Source organism: Rhinolophus ferrumequinum, chromosome 12 (genome assembly GCF_004115265.2).
Source record: "Rhinolophus ferrumequinum isolate MPI-CBG mRhiFer1 chromosome 12, mRhiFer1_v1.p, whole genome shotgun sequence".
NCBI lineage: Eukaryota > Metazoa > Chordata > Mammalia > Chiroptera > Rhinolophidae > Rhinolophus > Rhinolophus ferrumequinum.
In genome coordinates this window covers 7,160,234-7,178,356 of record NC_046295.1, presented here as the reverse complement: position 1 = coordinate 7,178,356, position 18,123 = coordinate 7,160,234, and the positions used below count along the sequence as shown (strand labels likewise).

The window sequence follows — 18,123 nt, the reverse complement described above, 5'->3', positions numbered from 1 at the left end:
TGTCTAATATCTGCTTAAGATAGAAATTTATTGAAAGCTATCATAATTCATTTGCTTTTTAAATGTACTGAAATCTTTGCATACTGTAAGGGACATGGTAAAGATCAAAAGCAAGAAACATAACTCCCTTTCACAATTAGACATGGATTTTTCTGGGAGCTTTAAGTAACTTCATTCAATTTTCCTACTTGTAAAATGAGAATAAGAAGTTTCTCACTCAGGATAAGAACTGATGGTACGTATGCTGCTAGTATTCTGTCATTCAAGGGTAAAAACACAACAACTATTTAGTTTTAACTGGAGGAAATAAGCTCTACCCAGTTATATTTTTCACATACCGGTAATTGTGAAATTTTATATTTTCAAAAAATTATATTCATGAAACATTGTAACCCTGATGATTACTATTCACTCGTATCACTAAGGAATTATTTCTGTCTATCACCCTGGGATCCTTGGGCATTTTAAAGTCCTTAAAGTATCCAATAAAGCCCTTCCAGTATATACCTAGATTTATTCTTAGCACGTGGGAGACTTGACAGAGATTTGGTGGCCATTCACAGAAGATTATCTTGACTACAATAACCCCCTCCCAAAAAAGGGGAGAAAAAAACATCTTTTGATAATTAAAAAAACACATTTATTATCCTTGTAAGACTGTATAAATGTCATTTCTTTCCTGACATATAATCACAAACTTCCAAGGATACAGTTTAAACTCCTGCCGTGATCATGCACATTGAATTATCGGAAAAGGAGACATCAAGAATAAATGCTCCAAGTCAGTCTTTGCAGGAGCAAATTGTGCCCAAAGCCCTCTTTAGTTTCTTTATGGAAACCAGCATTTATCAATAATTCATTCCTACTCAACACTTTACATGTAATATAATTCACAAGTCTACTCTCTTTCTTTGTAGTGAGCACTGAGAAGAAAGCCATGTTTGAGGCCATTAATGAGTATTTCTTCCAAATCCTGTCAATAGTTTCTTCTTCCCCATTATTCAATTCGAAAATGAAATACCTGGGGATACAAAAACTACAATTTCCTAGCATTCAGAGACAGCATATCGTTAAATCTTATTGAAACCTCATCTTGAAGAATTTCAAAAATTTTTGAAGATACAATAAGAACACCTGTTGCCTTCCCCTCATCGCCTCCCACAAATATCCAATAAGTTATCCTATCAACGAACCACTATGCTTTTGTACTGATGCAAGTTGGTAGTCAACCTGCATTTTCCTAAGGGGGCCTCAAACTCTAGCAGAAATAAGACAGGAAGTGAACTCATGGCAAGCAGGGCAGGAGACCAGAGCAGGAGGTATGATTAGAAGCAAGGAACAGGATAATTAGAGCTCAAAGTCAAAGTGATGCTTAAAAAAAATCTGGGGGTGGGCTGGGGAGAGGTGGATGCAGTTTACCGAGACCACCACCTCCAAAAAGGGAAAACAAGCCTACAAACGAAGGCTCTCAAAACAAGCTCACAGCGATGGGCGCCTCTCCAGCCAGACTCTGCAATCACTGCCGTACTGCTTTGCAGTACATTAGCACAAAGAATCAGGTACAATAATGAGGAATCAATCGAGTCTGATTTAAAAATTCTCCAATTCTAAAAAGCGGTGGAGGAGGAGCCAGAAGAAAAGAACAAATGACTGCCTAAGTATTTCCCCTGGAAACAATGCACCATCAGTTCCTTTTCCCTTCACTAAAACCCAGGAGTCTCCCTGCTATCAAATACCAAGAATCACGACCAAAGAATAAGTGTGCCCCATCAGCTGGACGGTCACACTCCTCAGAAATAGATCTTTCGAAGGCTTTGGGGGTTCACCTTCTATGACAGCTGATAAAGTCCAGGGAGGCACAGCTGCCAAGAGACAGGTACAGTAAGAAAGTCACGAAGCAGAGCTGGCTTTATTTGGAAGCACTTTTCCAGGCTTCACACCAGCCTCACTTGGCAGCAGTCTCCTCCTCAGTGGGAACGCGAAGGACTTTGAGGAAGTACTCATTCAGAGACCCAGCTCGCTCCCATCGATAGCACTGCAAGTCGCCAGCAGAGCCCTACAGGAGAGCGAGGCTCGAGGCTCGGGATTTGATGTTTCCGTAAGGCTTGCATATCCACCTCCTAACTCAGAAATACGGAGCTTAATGAGGAAATCTTTTCATCCTGACTTACGGGAAGTAATCCTATTAAGAGATGAGCATGCCTGGGAATTCACCTACTTCACTGTGGGTCTCAGAAGCTGAGGCTGGATGGGTCATGCACAGAAGAAAGAGGGGCATCTGTGCAGAGTTGGTGCCCTGTCTGAGAGCGTTCCTGCAAAGGCTCATCTCCCAGTGTGTGAGATCAACAGGCAGGGGCTGCAGAGTGCCCGACAACCTACCTGCCACTCTGGTCTGAGGTCCACGTAACTGATCGCCCCTGGGGATTGGTTCTGTACCGTATCCTTATGGCGTGAGGAAAGTCAGTAGCTGTCTGAGCCCCTCTCTTCCTGATCTGTAAGCTCCAAGTGTCAGTGTCAAACAGGAGTTCCCCACAGCCAGGAGCCTGGCTGCAGCAAGCAAAATAGTCTAACTGCTCCCTCCAACGATCTGCAGGCAGAGTCACAAGTTCACGTACAATCTGATTCCTGAGCTCAGAAACAACCGTGAGTTTGGGAGACCTTGTAAATTTTTCAATACCTGGCACAGCAGCAACATCTACCTCCTCAACCTTTAACACAGATAAATCACAGCAGTCCAACACGAGCACAAAATCCTCACTCCCATGATTCCCTGTGTCACAGCAGTACTTTGAGCTAGAAATCCCAGAAGCCTGTTCCCAGTTGTCATGGTTACCATCTTTACCAGAAGTATCTTTTTCACCTTTACCACAGATTACAAAATCACTGTATCCCGGTTTAGATGAGAACGTCCTTGTACTTGTCCCAGGAATGTGGCAGGGTTCCGGCGTTCTAACTGTGCGGGCTTCAATTGCCTCTGATTGGCAGGTCTCCTCAGTGCAACTACTCCTTTTCCCGAATCTGTTTTCAGACTCAAAGAAAAGCACTATGGTGCCCTCCATGATTTGACTTTCGAAATCCACATCTAAATCCAGTGCATAGTGCTTCACAAGTATGTGGCTGGTGTTGGCCATGAGAGGCAGGTCATCTCGGGAAGGGTCCAGCTTTCTGTCCATGGTGGAGGCTGTGGACAGCTTTGTTAAACTCTCAGAAGGGGTCTCCTATTTGCCTTAATCATCCGGAATCATACACGACTGCTTACCACACAAAAAAATCCTGATGTCACAAATTACGGTTCCACAACTTTCAGTCCCCTAGTAAAGAAGAAAAACATAATTAGACAAAATTCCAGGTGAGACCTTAAATGCTCCTGCAACCGCTGCTTCTGCAAGTTGATGACTTCCTTAAATGATCCCCCAATGTGGTAGCAGCTCATGGCTGGAAGGCAGACTAATCTTTGTGACTGACATCAAAGAAAGCTGCATTATAGGTTTCTAAAAGTATTTCAATAACCAGTGGAATGAATAGGGCCTCCACAAAGCCAGCAGAACCTGTGCTCCTAACTAGAACAATCCTTGTTTTGGAAAAGAGCAATTGTTCTTTGGAAAAGAGCAATCACTGTGCGTCTCGTCTTGTTTTAAAAGTTATTAAATGTATCATTTCTAATTTTGTCAAAAGATAAGTAATTGTTTCTCTACTGTGATTCTAAGTAACAAATGTGAATGAAGGCTAAATGGCCTCATACGTTTTATTCTTTGAGAGCAATAATTTAATACATACAATGTAACTCCAGGGATTAATGTACTTTTCACATTAGGACGGCTCTCGTATCAGCACTTCCAGTAAATTACAGGAAAATGAGCCAATTTACCAGGAGTGCATTCCAAGTATTCCTTTGAGATTGTTCATGGAGATTTTTCAAATTTATAGTTAAATACTCAAGGTATATCATTACATCTTAATAGCTGAAAACCCAGTAACATTCTGGATAATAGCCTTCTTGTGGCAAACAAAAAGGTCTTCTCATTTGAAAAAAAGGTATGCAAATACCTATAAAAAAGGAAGGAGAGAAATTAAAATGTAGAAACAGATGTGGTAATAAAATGCCCAAGTTCTTCATAAAAGTTCTGAATCAAAATGTAGTCTTATTTTATAATAGCAATCCAGCTAAAAAAAATTATTTGAAATTATTTCAGTTCCTGTTGTGTACCTAATTTCTTTCAGCATGTGCTATTATTTTTATTATTATTTTTTTTACCAAAAATGAAAAATAAAAACTTGGGCTGAGTAGATATACTTAAAACAGTTTTGTATTTATTAATATCAGGAAGTATTCTTCTATCAACTACAAAAATTACTTGCTTGACTTTTCAAGCAAACTTGAGCCCTCCCTGTTTATTCTGCTTAACTAACTCCTCCTCGCTTCCCTTCTGACTGCCTGCATGTCTACTAGACTCTTATTTCCTTTCCTCCTAGAATCTCATTCCAGCAATCAACTCCACTGAATTTTCATTTTCTACCTCTCCATAGACTATTTCCTCATCAAAAATCTCACCTGGCCTAAACAAACGTGGCTTCCTGCGCCTGTACAATCTGCTTCCATGATGTTTTCCAGGTCGTGGTGACCACATTCCCTTTGCTTCCTTGTCCTCTAGCCAAGGGCCTGCTCAACACTCTGCTCCCTGAAGATGACCTGACACCACACCTCCTTCCCTGCTTTTCAGACTAAGCAATGTGCCATGCCTGGAGTGCTCCTGGCTCCCACCTCCCACATCCACCTGCCAAAGTCTATTGTCTCTCCACACCCAGTTCAAGTACAATCACCTCCCCAAATCCTTTCCTGTTCCCTACTCCTTAGTCTCCCTCCCCCCACCAAACTGTATGTGGTAATGCACGAGGTATGATCTAAAAATACAGTCAATGTTTAAATTTTAAAAAATTGTTACAGTAAAAGACACATTGCCATTAATCCCCCTTAAAATACTCCCCCTCGCTTTGAACACACTTATCCCATTGTTCTTGCCACTTTCTGAAGCAGTTCTGGAAGTCTTCTTTCCTGAGTGTCTTTAGTTGTGCTGTCGTGGCTGCCTCAGTGTCCTGAATCAATTCAAAAAGTTTTCCTTTCATGGTCATTTTGACTTTGGGGAAGAGCCATAACTTGTATGGTGCTAGATCCAGTGAATAAGGTGGATGAGGACACACGATAATATTGCTATTTGACAGAAATTGCCATGTACCAGAGGTGATGTGTGACACGGAACGTTATCATAATAGAGGATGAAGTACAGAGGACTTCCAGAACTGCTTCAGCAAGTGGCAAGAACGATGGGATAAGTGTGTTCAAAACGAGGGGGAGTATTTTGAAGGGGATTAATGGCAATGTGTCTTTTACTGTAATATTTTTATTTATTTAAACATTACTGTAGTTTTTGATCACACCTCGTACCCTTTGACTTTTGAGAGTAATAGGACTTGAGAGAAGTCAGCGACGTAAAGAACAGTTTGACATTACTTTATGGAGAAGTTGGTACTCCGCCTGGTCCTAGAAAAGTCAGTGGGCAAAGGAAATAAGCCACGTATTTTCTCTTTTGCATGATAGTGACTGAACTTGTCACGTAAAGAATACCAAACTTCAATAAAGCCCTTGGGCTGTATGTATGTAACGAAAAACAATGGACATTAAAAATTCATCCTGCTGGTGTTTGGGGCTGCTACCATGTAGTATTTTGTTGACTGGGCTCTTTAAAAAAAAAACAACTGTTTAATAATAATAATAAAAAGAGCCCTGAATACACATACACACACACACACACACACACACACACACACACAGACACACGCGTGAGTGAGGAAAATCTGAATCAACTGAGATGAGGGTTAACTTAGTGGCTGTCTAAACTATCATATTCGAAGAAGTATAGTTTAGCATTTGTAACAGTATTGATATAACCATTCATTGTCCAACCCTAATAGACTCCTTCATTCACTTGTGAAAATTAATATAACTTAAGAATAAAATATATCCTATAGAGCGGTTTTCACCACTCTGTCCCTGGTGGCAGAGAACGAGACTGCCTTAGAGCTCTGCCCATCCAAGCCTATTACCGTCACCTTGTCTGTCATGCTAACTGGCATTCCTTTGGTTCTTTTCAGTGGATTCTTGAATACACTCCCCAAAAATGCAATTCTAAATCTGTTCTCCTTTTAACTTTCCAATTCCATGACTGCTGAACTATTCGCAGCTAATTATTTGGCCTCCTGCTTTCCTGAGATGATTTTGAATCTCTGAAGCGCCATGATTCCTCAAGGATCTCTAGTTCTTCACAACTATTGCTTTCTCCTGATTCAGAGGAAACAATATCCCTTCTCACCAAAGCTAGTTCCCTTCCCCTTGAATCCCAGGTTCTGGAGTCTGAGAGGGCCAAATAAACAGCACTCTTCTTGCCCATCTAAAGCGTAAACATACTGAAAAATAAGATGAGGATATGGCAGAGGGAGACCAAAATGTCACACTACTGATGAAGGCTAAGCTGGAGAATCTGGTTTAGTATGGGAGCCAAAATTACCTGGAAACTGAATCCCCAAATTCAACACATTTACCATAGGGTCCCATGCAATGCTGGCTCATGTCAAAGCTCCCAGAAGAGGAGGTGCCCTCCCCAGATAAGACTTAGGGCTTGGAGAAGCCAGGAGAGCAGCTCTCTGTGGTTGGAACTGCTGCCCAAAAGCAACAGGGAGGAGTGGAGCTGAGCAGAGCACAGCATGCCCAGTTTATTCTTCCCAAGTTTATCAGCATAAATAAAAGTGACCAGATGTTAGAATAATTAAGAATTAAACAAGAAAGGAAACATCAAAAATGAGAAAGAAGTCTTACCCCAACACCATCCCCTCCCACTAATTTGGAATCTTGTTTCATTTGACATTTTTCTCTAGCCAACATTTTGTCCCTTTCCATGTCTCCATCCTTTTCCCAGTGTTTCGACCACCCCAGGGCTGCCATCTTTAAAAACAAACATTGCAATATATATATATATATATATATATAGATATATATATATATGTATATATATATATATCTATATATATATATATCTATATAAGCATTATGCTAAATACCTGACACTAATACAATGTTATATGTCAATTATATCTCAATAAAACTGGAAAAAATAAAAACGAGCAAAAATTGTATTTGGCCCTGCTGCCCATTTTAACTAGTCTTTATTTCACTGAACTTTGGAGTTGAAAAACTCCTTAGAGCTCACTTAGTCCAACTCTCAGTTTTACAAATGAAGACAATGAGGCTCAGAGAGGCCAAGCAGTTCGCCCAAGGTCACCCATTTCTGATGTTTTTCCTTGGAATTCTCATTTTCCAGCTCTCATGGCCATTTCCTTCACACTGTCCAAGTCACAACTCAAATGTTACCTTTTCAGACTCTTCCATATCCCCATTCTACTGCTTTTTAAAATCTTTAAGTTGTGTGAACTAGAATCAATTTGTGTTATAATGGCTTTGAGGAAAAAAGGAGAATTTTTAGGCCAGGCCCAGAAGATTGAGAAAGTCACCATCGCCTGTGCACGCTTTTCACCCTAAGTTCTGTGTAATGTGTCCATCTATTGCAGCCTGTTGCCTATGACACCTACTTCGTGCTTGCCCTGGATCCATGGATGACCTAAATCTCCCCTTGCTGAGAGTCCCTAACTCTCACTGACATCAGTCAGGGTCACAGTTCCAGGTTTAGGGAAGAACCGAACTGACTGCAGTTCAAACACAGGTAGGTGGCCACCTTGAAAAGCCTCTCTCAGCAAATAGTAACCATATTTCTAAGCAATCCGTTGACTTCAGCACTTTCTACTATTATTGTGCTCCAATTTAAAATGCCAACCCATCTCACTAAAGTATTTTTCCATTCTCTGTCATAAGCCCTAACATAAAATTCCCCTCTTTATCAAACCCAATAGTTAGTTTCCAGTGGCTAACCACTGCCGCCTCTAAAATGTGGTGTGTATTTTAAATGCTTAAATGATTGTCTCAGCAACACTATTAAAGGCTTCAAAAGGTTTACTATTTTTGTTAAGAAAGGGGGAGGAGTGGGTAAGAAGAGGATCAAATACTAAACGGAGCTATGACACAACTAAAAAAACTGCCCTGCCACTTTCAATCACCCCAACAGAAATGCACACATTCACAAATGTGTGAACAGCGTCTGCAGCGCCATTCTGGATATCTCCGAAGCAAATCATTCTCCTTTTCAGCTCCAAAGCGGTGTCTCACTCTCAGGGTCTTTACCTTATCCTGCCTCGCTTTACAGTCACCTCCAGCTTCCACTAGTCTATAAACAACTGGGGACTCCTGATTCACCTTTGTGTTCACGATCCCGTTAAGTAGAGTGCCCTTGCGTAGTAAGTTCTCAATAAATGTCTGTGAAATTGACATCTGAGTGCATTTGTTATTCCAATGTCGAGTACTTTACACAATAGAGATTCCAGCTTGCCTAGGTTCTAGTATAAAGTTATTACTTAACAAATATCTTCTTCCAGACAGCTCTCCTTTTTCCTTCTCGGGATATACCTGTACTTCCTTAAGCCACATCTCTTTTCTTGAAGCAACTCAGGAGAAAGGGGAAATTTCTGCATATACGCTTATTGTATAGTACTGAGCTCACTGTGAGGCGTTACAAAATAGTTAGTTCTACAGATTCCTTGTTCAGAGGAAGACAGCTTTCTACTCTTCCAAGACTGTTCATTTTTTAGGATACAGCGATTGCTCTTAATGACAGCCAGTTTACTGCTGGAGCTTCCTGTTTCTGGGCACAGTTCCTCAGACACTCAAATGCATACAATCATAGGAACATTGCTTATTGCTGTGAAATTCGAGAAAGTAATTTTGGAATTAGAAGGAATCTTAGAAATGCAAATGTATTATTTTGTGTCTAGAAATGTCACACTGACATATTATTCTGTAACATTTCTTTCACTCAATGGTTTTTGAAATACAGCCATGTAGATGCATATAGATCTAGCTGTTCCTCTTAACTGCCACTTAGTATCCCTATATGAATATTTGACAATTTATCTATATATTTCCCTGTATACATAACATGCCATTGAGAAGGCTCTGACCCCTGGTGACCCCATGAATGAGCCGTGTCCACAATGTCCTGTCGTCAACAGGCCTGCTCAGCTCCTGTAGACTCACGCCTATGGCTTCTTTTATGGAGTCAATTCATCTCATATTTGTTTGGTCTTCCCCTTTTCCTGCTGCTTTCTATTTTTCCCAGCATAACTGTCTTCTCCAAAGAATGCTATCTTCTCATGATGTGCCTGAGTAGAATAACTTCAGTTTTGTCATTTTCACCTCCAGCGATGTTTGAGGCTTAATTTGTTCTGGAATTGTCTTTTTGGCATGCCAGGGCTCTCCTCCAACACCATATTTCAAACGAACCAATTTTTGTGCTATCAGCCTTCTTCACTGTCCAGTTTTCACATCCATAGAGTGTGAGGGTGTGGATGATCTTAGCCTTGGTCACTAATGACACGTCTTTGCTCTTGATGATCTTCCCTAATTCTTCCATTGCTGCCCTTCCATTCAGCCTTCTTTGGATTTCTTGGCTGCAGTCTGCATTTGAATTAATCACTGAACCAAGGTAAGCAAAATCTTTAACAATTTTCCTACGGATATTTTAGGTCTTTTCAAATTTTCATTATTACAAACCATGCTGCAATGAACATCCTTGTGCATGCCTCCTGGTACACATGTGCACGTGTCTTCTGGGTAAAACATCCAGAAATTCCATTTGGCCTAATACGAATATTGTCATACCTGCTTTTTCTTGATTTGTTTTTTTCCTGATATATCTTTTCTATCCCTTTGGTTTTATTTTTAACTGCTCTGGGTTGTTTTGCCTTGAGTGTCTTTTTAAAGCAACATTTGGCTGCATTTTAAAATATAATTCTCATTTTTAGTAACTGAAATTAATATACTTACATATATCATGATTACTGTTGTAACAGCACTGATCTCAGCCTACTTATTTTGTGTTTCTATCTACTATGGTTTTCTTTGTTACTTAGCTTTGACTTTTCTGTTTTTGGTTAAATTTTTTTAATTTTCTTTTTTTCCTCTCTATTGTTTCACAAGTGATCCAGTCTGTTTCTTTAACATGTCTATTTAAAGTCAATCTCTAGTAGCCTCTGAGTAACACAACGGGAAGACCCTTGACAGTGCTGTCATCAGCCTTCCTCTTCCCCACTCTGTACCAGCTTCCACATTATTGTTGCTAATATTTTATTAGTATCACATTGTTTTTAACAAGCCTCATCCAAGTTCAAAAAAAAAAAAAGTCAATACTTTGTTTACCAGCTTCCTTACTCACAACTGATCGATACGATACATTCCACTCCTCCCTTCAGGGTCCAATTTTGTTCCAGTTACTATTGCTACATGACAAATTAACCCAAAACATTGTGGCTTCAAACAACCACCATTTGATTATGTTCTGTGGGTCAGGAATTTGGGTTAACACTTAGCTGGGTCGTTTTTCTGCATCTTACGAATTTGACCATGGCACTCAGTGGTAATCAGCTGGAGGCTGGTCTTGTCTGATGACCAGAATGGCTCCACAAAGCTTCTTCAGCATAGCGGTCTCAGAATAGCTAAGCATCTTATATGGCAGCTGGCAGCTACCAAAGCAAGTGTCCCAAAGAACCCGTTGAAAGCTGGATGACCTTTTCTGATTTAGGTTTAAAAGTCAATGTAGTATCCTTTCCACCACATTCTCTTGGTTTCAAAAGAGAGTCACGGCCATTCCGGATCCAAGGAGAGGGAATTCAACTCCTTTTCTTGACGGGAAGGTCACTTTGGAGAAGAGCATGTGATAAAGTAGATACTATTATGGCCATTTTTGGAAAATACAATCTGCCACAATTTCCTTTTTACTTAAGTATGTCTTTAGTAATTCTTTCAGGAGGATTCTGTGAGTAGTGAACTCTTTCAATACTTGTATGTTTGACAATGTCTTTATTATATCCTCACTAGCGAATGATCACTTAACTAAGTGTAAACTTATAGCCTGACAGTTATTTTTACTTAGCACTTTGAATATATTACTCTACCATATTCTGACACCTCTTTTTGATGATAAGAAGTTGGCTATTAAACTGAATTTCTTGACATGTACCTGTTTTTTCTCTCTAGTAGTTTTTATATTTTTTCATTATCTTTGATGTTCTTCAATTTCACTCAATGTCTAAATGTGGACTTACTTTTATTTGACCAGTTCAAGATTCAGTGTGCTCCTTCGGTCTGAGGAGTCAGGAATTTTTTACACGTATAGCCCTGAATGAAAAACGAATTTTATTATCTCTATTGGGACAGGATAATGGAATTTTCTTTCACCGTTTAATATAGGGATCACCCCCTCATGGCTTCAGGTGTGATGCATTTAACTCAGTTTCAGTTTTCTACATGTACTAGGTCCCTGGCTGGGTACCCCTTCCTTGGAAGAGATCAGGGCCCCATCCCACACCCCCAGCTATTAAGGCCTATCCCTACTCCTCTGTGAGAACCTCTCAGGTTAGGCTGTAGTTCATCATACTAACTTTACATTCCTCCTCCATTTTCCTCAATTAGGGTAACTCTTTCTTGGTTTTGAATTTCCATGTATATATAAGTGTGTGTGTGTGTGTGTGTGTGTGTGTGTGTGTGTGTGTGTGTGTTGTTATAATGTTATATTTTATCTAGCATTTCTAAATACTTGAAGGGGGAAAGAGGATTTCCTTAAAACTCTACCATATCGTGTTTCCCTGAAAATAAGACCGGGTCTCATATTAATTTTTGCTCCAAAAGATGCATTAGAGCTTATATTCAGAGGATGTCATCCTGAAAAATCATGCTAGGGCTTATTTTCCAGTGAGGTCTTATTTTCGGGGAAACACAGTATTGACCAGAATCCCATGGACTCCACTACACCCTTTAAATGGTCCATACCTACAATTCCTTTGGCCCAACAAGTTTTCATGGAGAACATGCTTAATTGTGTAATAATTATATATCCCCTTGTATCATCACAGAAACCTAGAGAGATGATTCAAGATTTAAAGGATAAGAATATGTGCCAAGAAAGAAATCAAGATGTACAGAAAGTTGAATTATTTTATTCATTCATTCAATGAATATGTGGATGCCTTTTCTACCCTCTATTAACTCTCTCCCTCTTCCTACCACATCCTCATGGAAAACTTTCCTGACCTCACTGATTATGTCAAATTCCCCTATTATTAGATCTCATAGCACTGTGTACTTCTTCATAGCACAAGACAGTTTTAGTTTTACATTTGTTTGTTTATTAATGCCATCCTTCCCCTTAAATGGAGGAGAGTACCACTTCTGGTAATCATGTAAAAGCTTATGTAAGATCAACCCTCCCACCGACAGAACTTATAAACTCTAGACAACAACAGAAAATCTGAAGCCACAAGAGAGTGAGCAAAACGCTGGTAGAAACCGTACAGAGCTGACACTTGGGAGAAGGGAATGGCAGTGAATTTCCTGTTTTATAATTTTTCATCTGAAGGTAGGCCCTAGTTGGTGCTATGCCAAGCAGCTATAATTCAGACAGAAACCTGCAGTCTTACTGGCTAAAGGAAAAAAAAACAGAGTTCAGGATTGACTCAGTACCTGGAAAGTAAAGAAGGAAAACTTCAGAAAAGGCAAGAGTCCTATATTCTGCATATAAACTGCCCAATTCTCTAACTGACCCTGAACCATGCAGGCACAGGACAGACCAAACAGTCCATTCATGGCTAAATGAACTGAAGTAACCAAGATTTATGGTGCTGCTCACTGCAGGGAAGGCAAAATTGGGAGTTTGAGTTCAGCCAAGATAACTGCCTGCTAATACAAAACATTCCTTCAGAGGAACATAAGGAATCCAGAGTTTCTATGAAGTATCAATCACAATGTCCAAGATAAAATCCAAAATTATTAGACATTAAAGAAAACAAAAAAATATGACCCATACTCAAAGAAAAAGTGATCGGTGGAAACTGACTTCAGTGGACCCAAATATTAGAATTAGCAGACAAGGACTATAAAGCAGCTGGTAGTAATATAGTTAAGGGCACACATGCTAGAACATAAATTAACTGAAAAGAAAACTCAGCAGAGAAATAGAAATTACTATTAAAAAAAAAAAAGGAAATTCTAGAACTGAAGAATAATGTACCTTAAAATAAAAACTCACTGAATGGGGTTCAATAGCAGATTAGAGATTATAAAACAAAGAGTAACTGAACTTGAAAATATTTTTATAGACATTATACAATCTGAAGAACAGAGAGAGAAAATGTTGAAAAGAATGAACAGAGTCTCAGGTACTTTGGGGACAAAATAAAAACGATTAACATATCTAATTGAAGGCCAAGAAGGACAGGTGAAAAGAATGCCATGAAAAAAAATACTTTAAAAAGTAATGGACAGTGAGAACAACCAGCACTCAAACTGTGGTGCCTACATACCATTGTCCAGTACAAAGAACCTGGCCTCTTTGGAGAAAGGGCAGATTCCAGGCCTGAGGCAGGGAAAATACAAGATGAGCCAGGAGCATCAGATGGGCCCCCAAAGTAAGAAAGTTAAAAAAAAGTTACAAAGAGCAGGGCCTCTCAAAAGGACACAGGAACCAACCTAAAAGAGCTTCCAATGACCAAAGCTGGAAAAATCTAAGTAAGAAAATAAATAATGGTCGTAATGGATTAGACCCCAAACAACGAAATAAATATCTATGACTCTATTCTGATATAAATAAATGATTGAATAAATAAATAAACTCTTTCTTACAGGAGAATTCCAAATAATATACCGTGTTTTCCCGAAAATAAGACCAGCTCTTATGTTAAGTTTTACTCCAAAACACACTTTAGGGCTTATGTTCAGGGGACGTCATCCTGAAAAACCATTCTAGGGCTTATTTTCCGGTTAGGTCTTATTTTCGGGGAAACATGGTAGTTACTACCTCTTCCAAGAGGCAGAGCTAACTTTCTCTCCCCTTGAGTATGAGCTGTATTTAGTGCCTTGCTTCCAAAGACTAGAGAATGAAAAAGGAAATATATTAAGTTTACAGTACAGAAACCTGGCAGACACAAACTTAACCACATTTTAAGGTAAATGTCACCAGCAGTAAATCATACTGATACCATTATTCCCTGATATGACTCGATGAGAAGGGCACCTTACCTCTACAGTAGTCTTCACAAAACCTATAACCTCAGTCTAAGCATGAGAAAACATCAGAAAAACCCACACTGAGGAGTGTTCTAAAAATTACCTGACCAATACTTTTCAAAAATGTCAAGACCATGAAAAGCAAGTGAATTCTGGAAAACTGTTACAGATTGGAGGAGACTCAGGGGTTATGAGGATAAAATGTAAAGTGGTATCCTAGATTGGATCCTAAAATAGAAAAAAACGAAACAAAACAAAACAATATTAATGGACAATCTATAGTTAATGGTACTGTACCAACGTTACTTTTATCATTTAATAAATATACCATGATTATATATGTAAGATGTTAACATTAGAGGAATCTGGGTGCTGAGTATGTGGGAATTCTATACTATCTTTGCAACTTTTTTGTTAAATCTAAAAGTATTCCAAAGAAACCATTTATTTTTAAAATAGTTAAAAATTTTCCAAATTTGGTGAGAAATATAAATCTAAATATTCAAGAATCTGAACAAACCCAAGCAGGATACATGTAAAGGAAACCACATCTACGAACTTAGTCAAACTGCTGAAAAACCAAAATAAAAGAAAAAATCTTGAAAAGCCAGAACAAAATGACAGTACACACAGGGTGACAATGACACAAATGACAGCTTCCTCTCAGAATGATACTTGACTAGTCGTCAAAAATAACAGAGGCCCAGAAAACAGTGGAATGATACGTTTTAAGTCCTGAACGAATTAGAGGAGCGCATTTGCCTCAAATATATTAGTCCTAAAATCTTATTTTATTGTTAGGAAGTTTTTATTTTTATATTTAGCAAAATGGCAGCCCATTTCTGGTTAAATTATTCAAAATTCTGAATGAATAGAGGCTGAGCTAATTTCTACTTTATTCAAAATTAGTATTTCCTCTTACTAATTTGTTCATGTTTCTTTTTTTTCTATTTCAAAACAAATATATCCTAAAAGATTAACCCTCCTTCCAAAGTATCTAGCTCTTTCCTTCTTCAGTGGATATTCTCATGAATACTGAACAAACATGCATAGCATGGAACTTGTTTTCTAGTCAAAGGTTTGGGCAGCTATTTAACTCCTTGGTCCCGCAGAAGTTTTCTTTCAGCTCCTCATATTCGTATCTCCCCAATTTGATAGAAATTGTTCACTGGTGCCCTTCAACAGTTAATAAACTTTCAGAATGGAAGTCATTTTTAAACAGCAAAAATCAGCCAATCAAAAGATCACCATGATCTGTGGTACAATTTTAATCTTTGAGTTTAGATATGCCAATATGCCTTCAGTCATTTCATTTGGTTTCTAGCATTTTAACTTGAAGCCTTTCCCCTTTGTTCATGCCTTCTTATTTTTCTTTTACTTCAAGTAAAAATACAGTGTTAAAACAACATTAAGTTATATGTTTTAAGTGAACAAGTACCAGGATATTTAGAGTTTAAAACCCCTCTGGAACCATAACTCTAACACCCCCCACCCCATATAAACATATGCTACAATAGGGTCTTTCATTGCAAAACTCATACCCGCAAGGCAATGTCATTTATCACTGAGTAAATAATACAAGATAACATAATGAAAAGGGGATTTTGCTTTATTCCCTTAACTATAAATAAAAATATGTAGCACTTTGCAGGATTACCACATGTGGTATGATATTAACTTAAATACCAATCTTTAAGCCAAACTGTAAATAAGATAAACTGTGCTCTCTGGTCTCAAGTTTTAAATAGTCTCTCTTTTCTTTAAATTTACTGCTTTCGTGAAGCATATACGAGTGACTGCATATAATTTGTGATCATGTAATGAAAGACCCAATTGTGATATGTATATGCAAAAAAAAAAAAAAAAAACCCACTGGAGTTCATGTTGCTGTGGGGATTATAAAAAGTGCCTGTGATGAAGATCAATGCAGTGAAGCCAAGTCACAATCAGAGTCAAAGACCTTTCCCCGGATAAAGAAAGCAAATCACTGTCAGCTGTGCCTTGATTTATACATCATACCCAGTCAAGGAGGGGGTGGAGAGAGAGGTCTGAATGTGAACACTGAAAACAAAAACTGATTTTACTCACATCAGTGTCACACAGTCGTACACTGAATGAGGCCTCCACGTGATGTGACAGGATGGAATCAGCTTCCCTGATGGCGCTCACGTTTATTCTGGCTATCTGCTTCCAGATCACATCTTAGCATCCAGATGCCACTCCTCTCTGGTGCCTCCTGTGTTTATGCTCCCATTATCAGCAGGCATTGGGTTGCAAAGATCATATTGGGAGTGATTTCACTCTATTTTCAAAGAGAAAAGAGTTTATCCCTTTGATTGTTACTTGCTTGCTCCAGTTTTCTAGAGTGCCACTTCCACCAAATTACAGCAGAGTGATCGGAAAAGGGTTCCTGGGGGAACACATCACAGTTATGGAGAAAATATTTCAGTTTTCTGCTCCTTTTTCAAGAAGTCATACCGTGCAGGCTGACCAGTGAAACACAGGAAAGGTTATTTCCCTGCTGAGCTGCAACATCGGATTCCTTAGGAGATGTGTCTTAATAAACACTGATTTGTTTCCTGAAACTATCAACAATTAGATTTCTTAGGAAACATCTAAATCTTCAAACTAGAAAATAACCTTTCTGTATCAAAACTCTTAAAGACACGTTGTCAAAGGAACACAACGAAGAACTAATGAATCACACACAGCCTGTTGTGGGGCAGACCTTTCCTACCAGATGTGACTGCCCTCATGTAATCCCTTTACCCCCCTTCGTGGCCTTTGTCAACTTGCTTAAGGCACAAGGCTTTCCTATACCCACAGCTCTCCGTTATCCAAGGGCAAATAACTTGATTTGTCAGTTTAAAAAGTGCATTTATAAAAAACTTAAAACTAGCAAAAAGCTGTAAAAACACCTATGAGAAATAATCTACCTATTTAGAAGAAGCAATAATTGATCTTCATTGAGTGCTTACTATGTCTCTGACACTCCCTTAATCTCTTGCAATCCTTCTTATTCTTCCTATTCCTTTTTACAAATGAGGAAATGATGCTCAGACAGGCTAAGTACCCAAGATCACTCAGAGCTGAACTCAAGCAGCTGGACTCCAGAGCGTTCTTAACCTCTATACCCATGGCCTCTTTTGCATGGCAATCCTACAGAGTAACCCACGACCGGGTACCTTGTGTCAATGTCACTTGGAAAATCAAACAAGGCCCACCACAGACAACAGCAAAGGTGAGGGGTGGGTTCAAGACTGTGCAGGAGAACAATGAGGTCAGAGAAGAGCGAGCTGGGCACAAACAACAGACACTGCATCTCTGCCCAGCTCTTTCCCCATTCTAATACTTAAAAGAAGACGTCAGGCTGAATGAAAAGGAGAAATTAGTAACACATTATTCTGATGGGTAGGAGTTCTGAGTCATTTAAAATTTTACAATGTTCAGAGCACCTACAACATGGTATTTCTATTCTTTTCATGCTTTCGATGAATGATTGTTTCTAAATACAGAGGGTGCCAGAAAAATGTATACACATGTTAAAAAATGAAAAAAAACTGTATTAAAATTGTAATACAATGAATGGCGTTAGCGTTCATTTAATTACCGCCATCTTTTGAGCAAACGTTTGAGCAAATATCATACTACACATTGCTATTATAATTCAACCTCAAAAATAATACATAGATACCATCTCTTAAAATGTGTACATGTTTTGGGCACCCCTGGTGTATAGTATTACATATAAATTTAATTAAATAATTTTATCTTAAGTCCACTTTGTACCATATTTTTACTCTTCATTTAACCATGATTAGGGATTAAGCAACCGCACTCCAGGACTTCCCCCATTATTTTGTTATTCAGTACTCAAATTTACTGAGCATCGACTAGAGTAAGAA

The 18,123-nt window shown here is 38.8% G+C and overlaps 1 protein-coding gene across 17 annotated transcripts in view; it reads right to left on the bottom strand.

Annotated features, from left to right (window-relative positions):
- The window catches only part of AOPEP (aminopeptidase O (putative)), a 348,074-nt gene that overhangs the window by 303,955 nt on the left and 25,996 nt on the right, over positions 1-18,123 (bottom strand). For 16 of the 17 annotated variants that reach the window (XR_004424616.1, XR_004424615.1, XR_004424614.1 and 13 more), the window contains 2 exons: positions 16,307-16,520; positions 2,380-3,311 (listed from right to left, as the gene is read on the bottom strand). Coding sequence is in view for 14 of the 17 variants with exons in the window: in XM_033122522.1 (XP_032978413.1) it covers positions 2,380-3,173 (794 nt within the window). In the remaining 3 variants the exon portion in view is untranslated. Of the gene's footprint in view, positions 1-2,379; positions 3,312-16,306; positions 16,521-18,123 lie in introns of those variants that run through there. The other variant, XM_033122518.1, reaches the window with a different exon arrangement.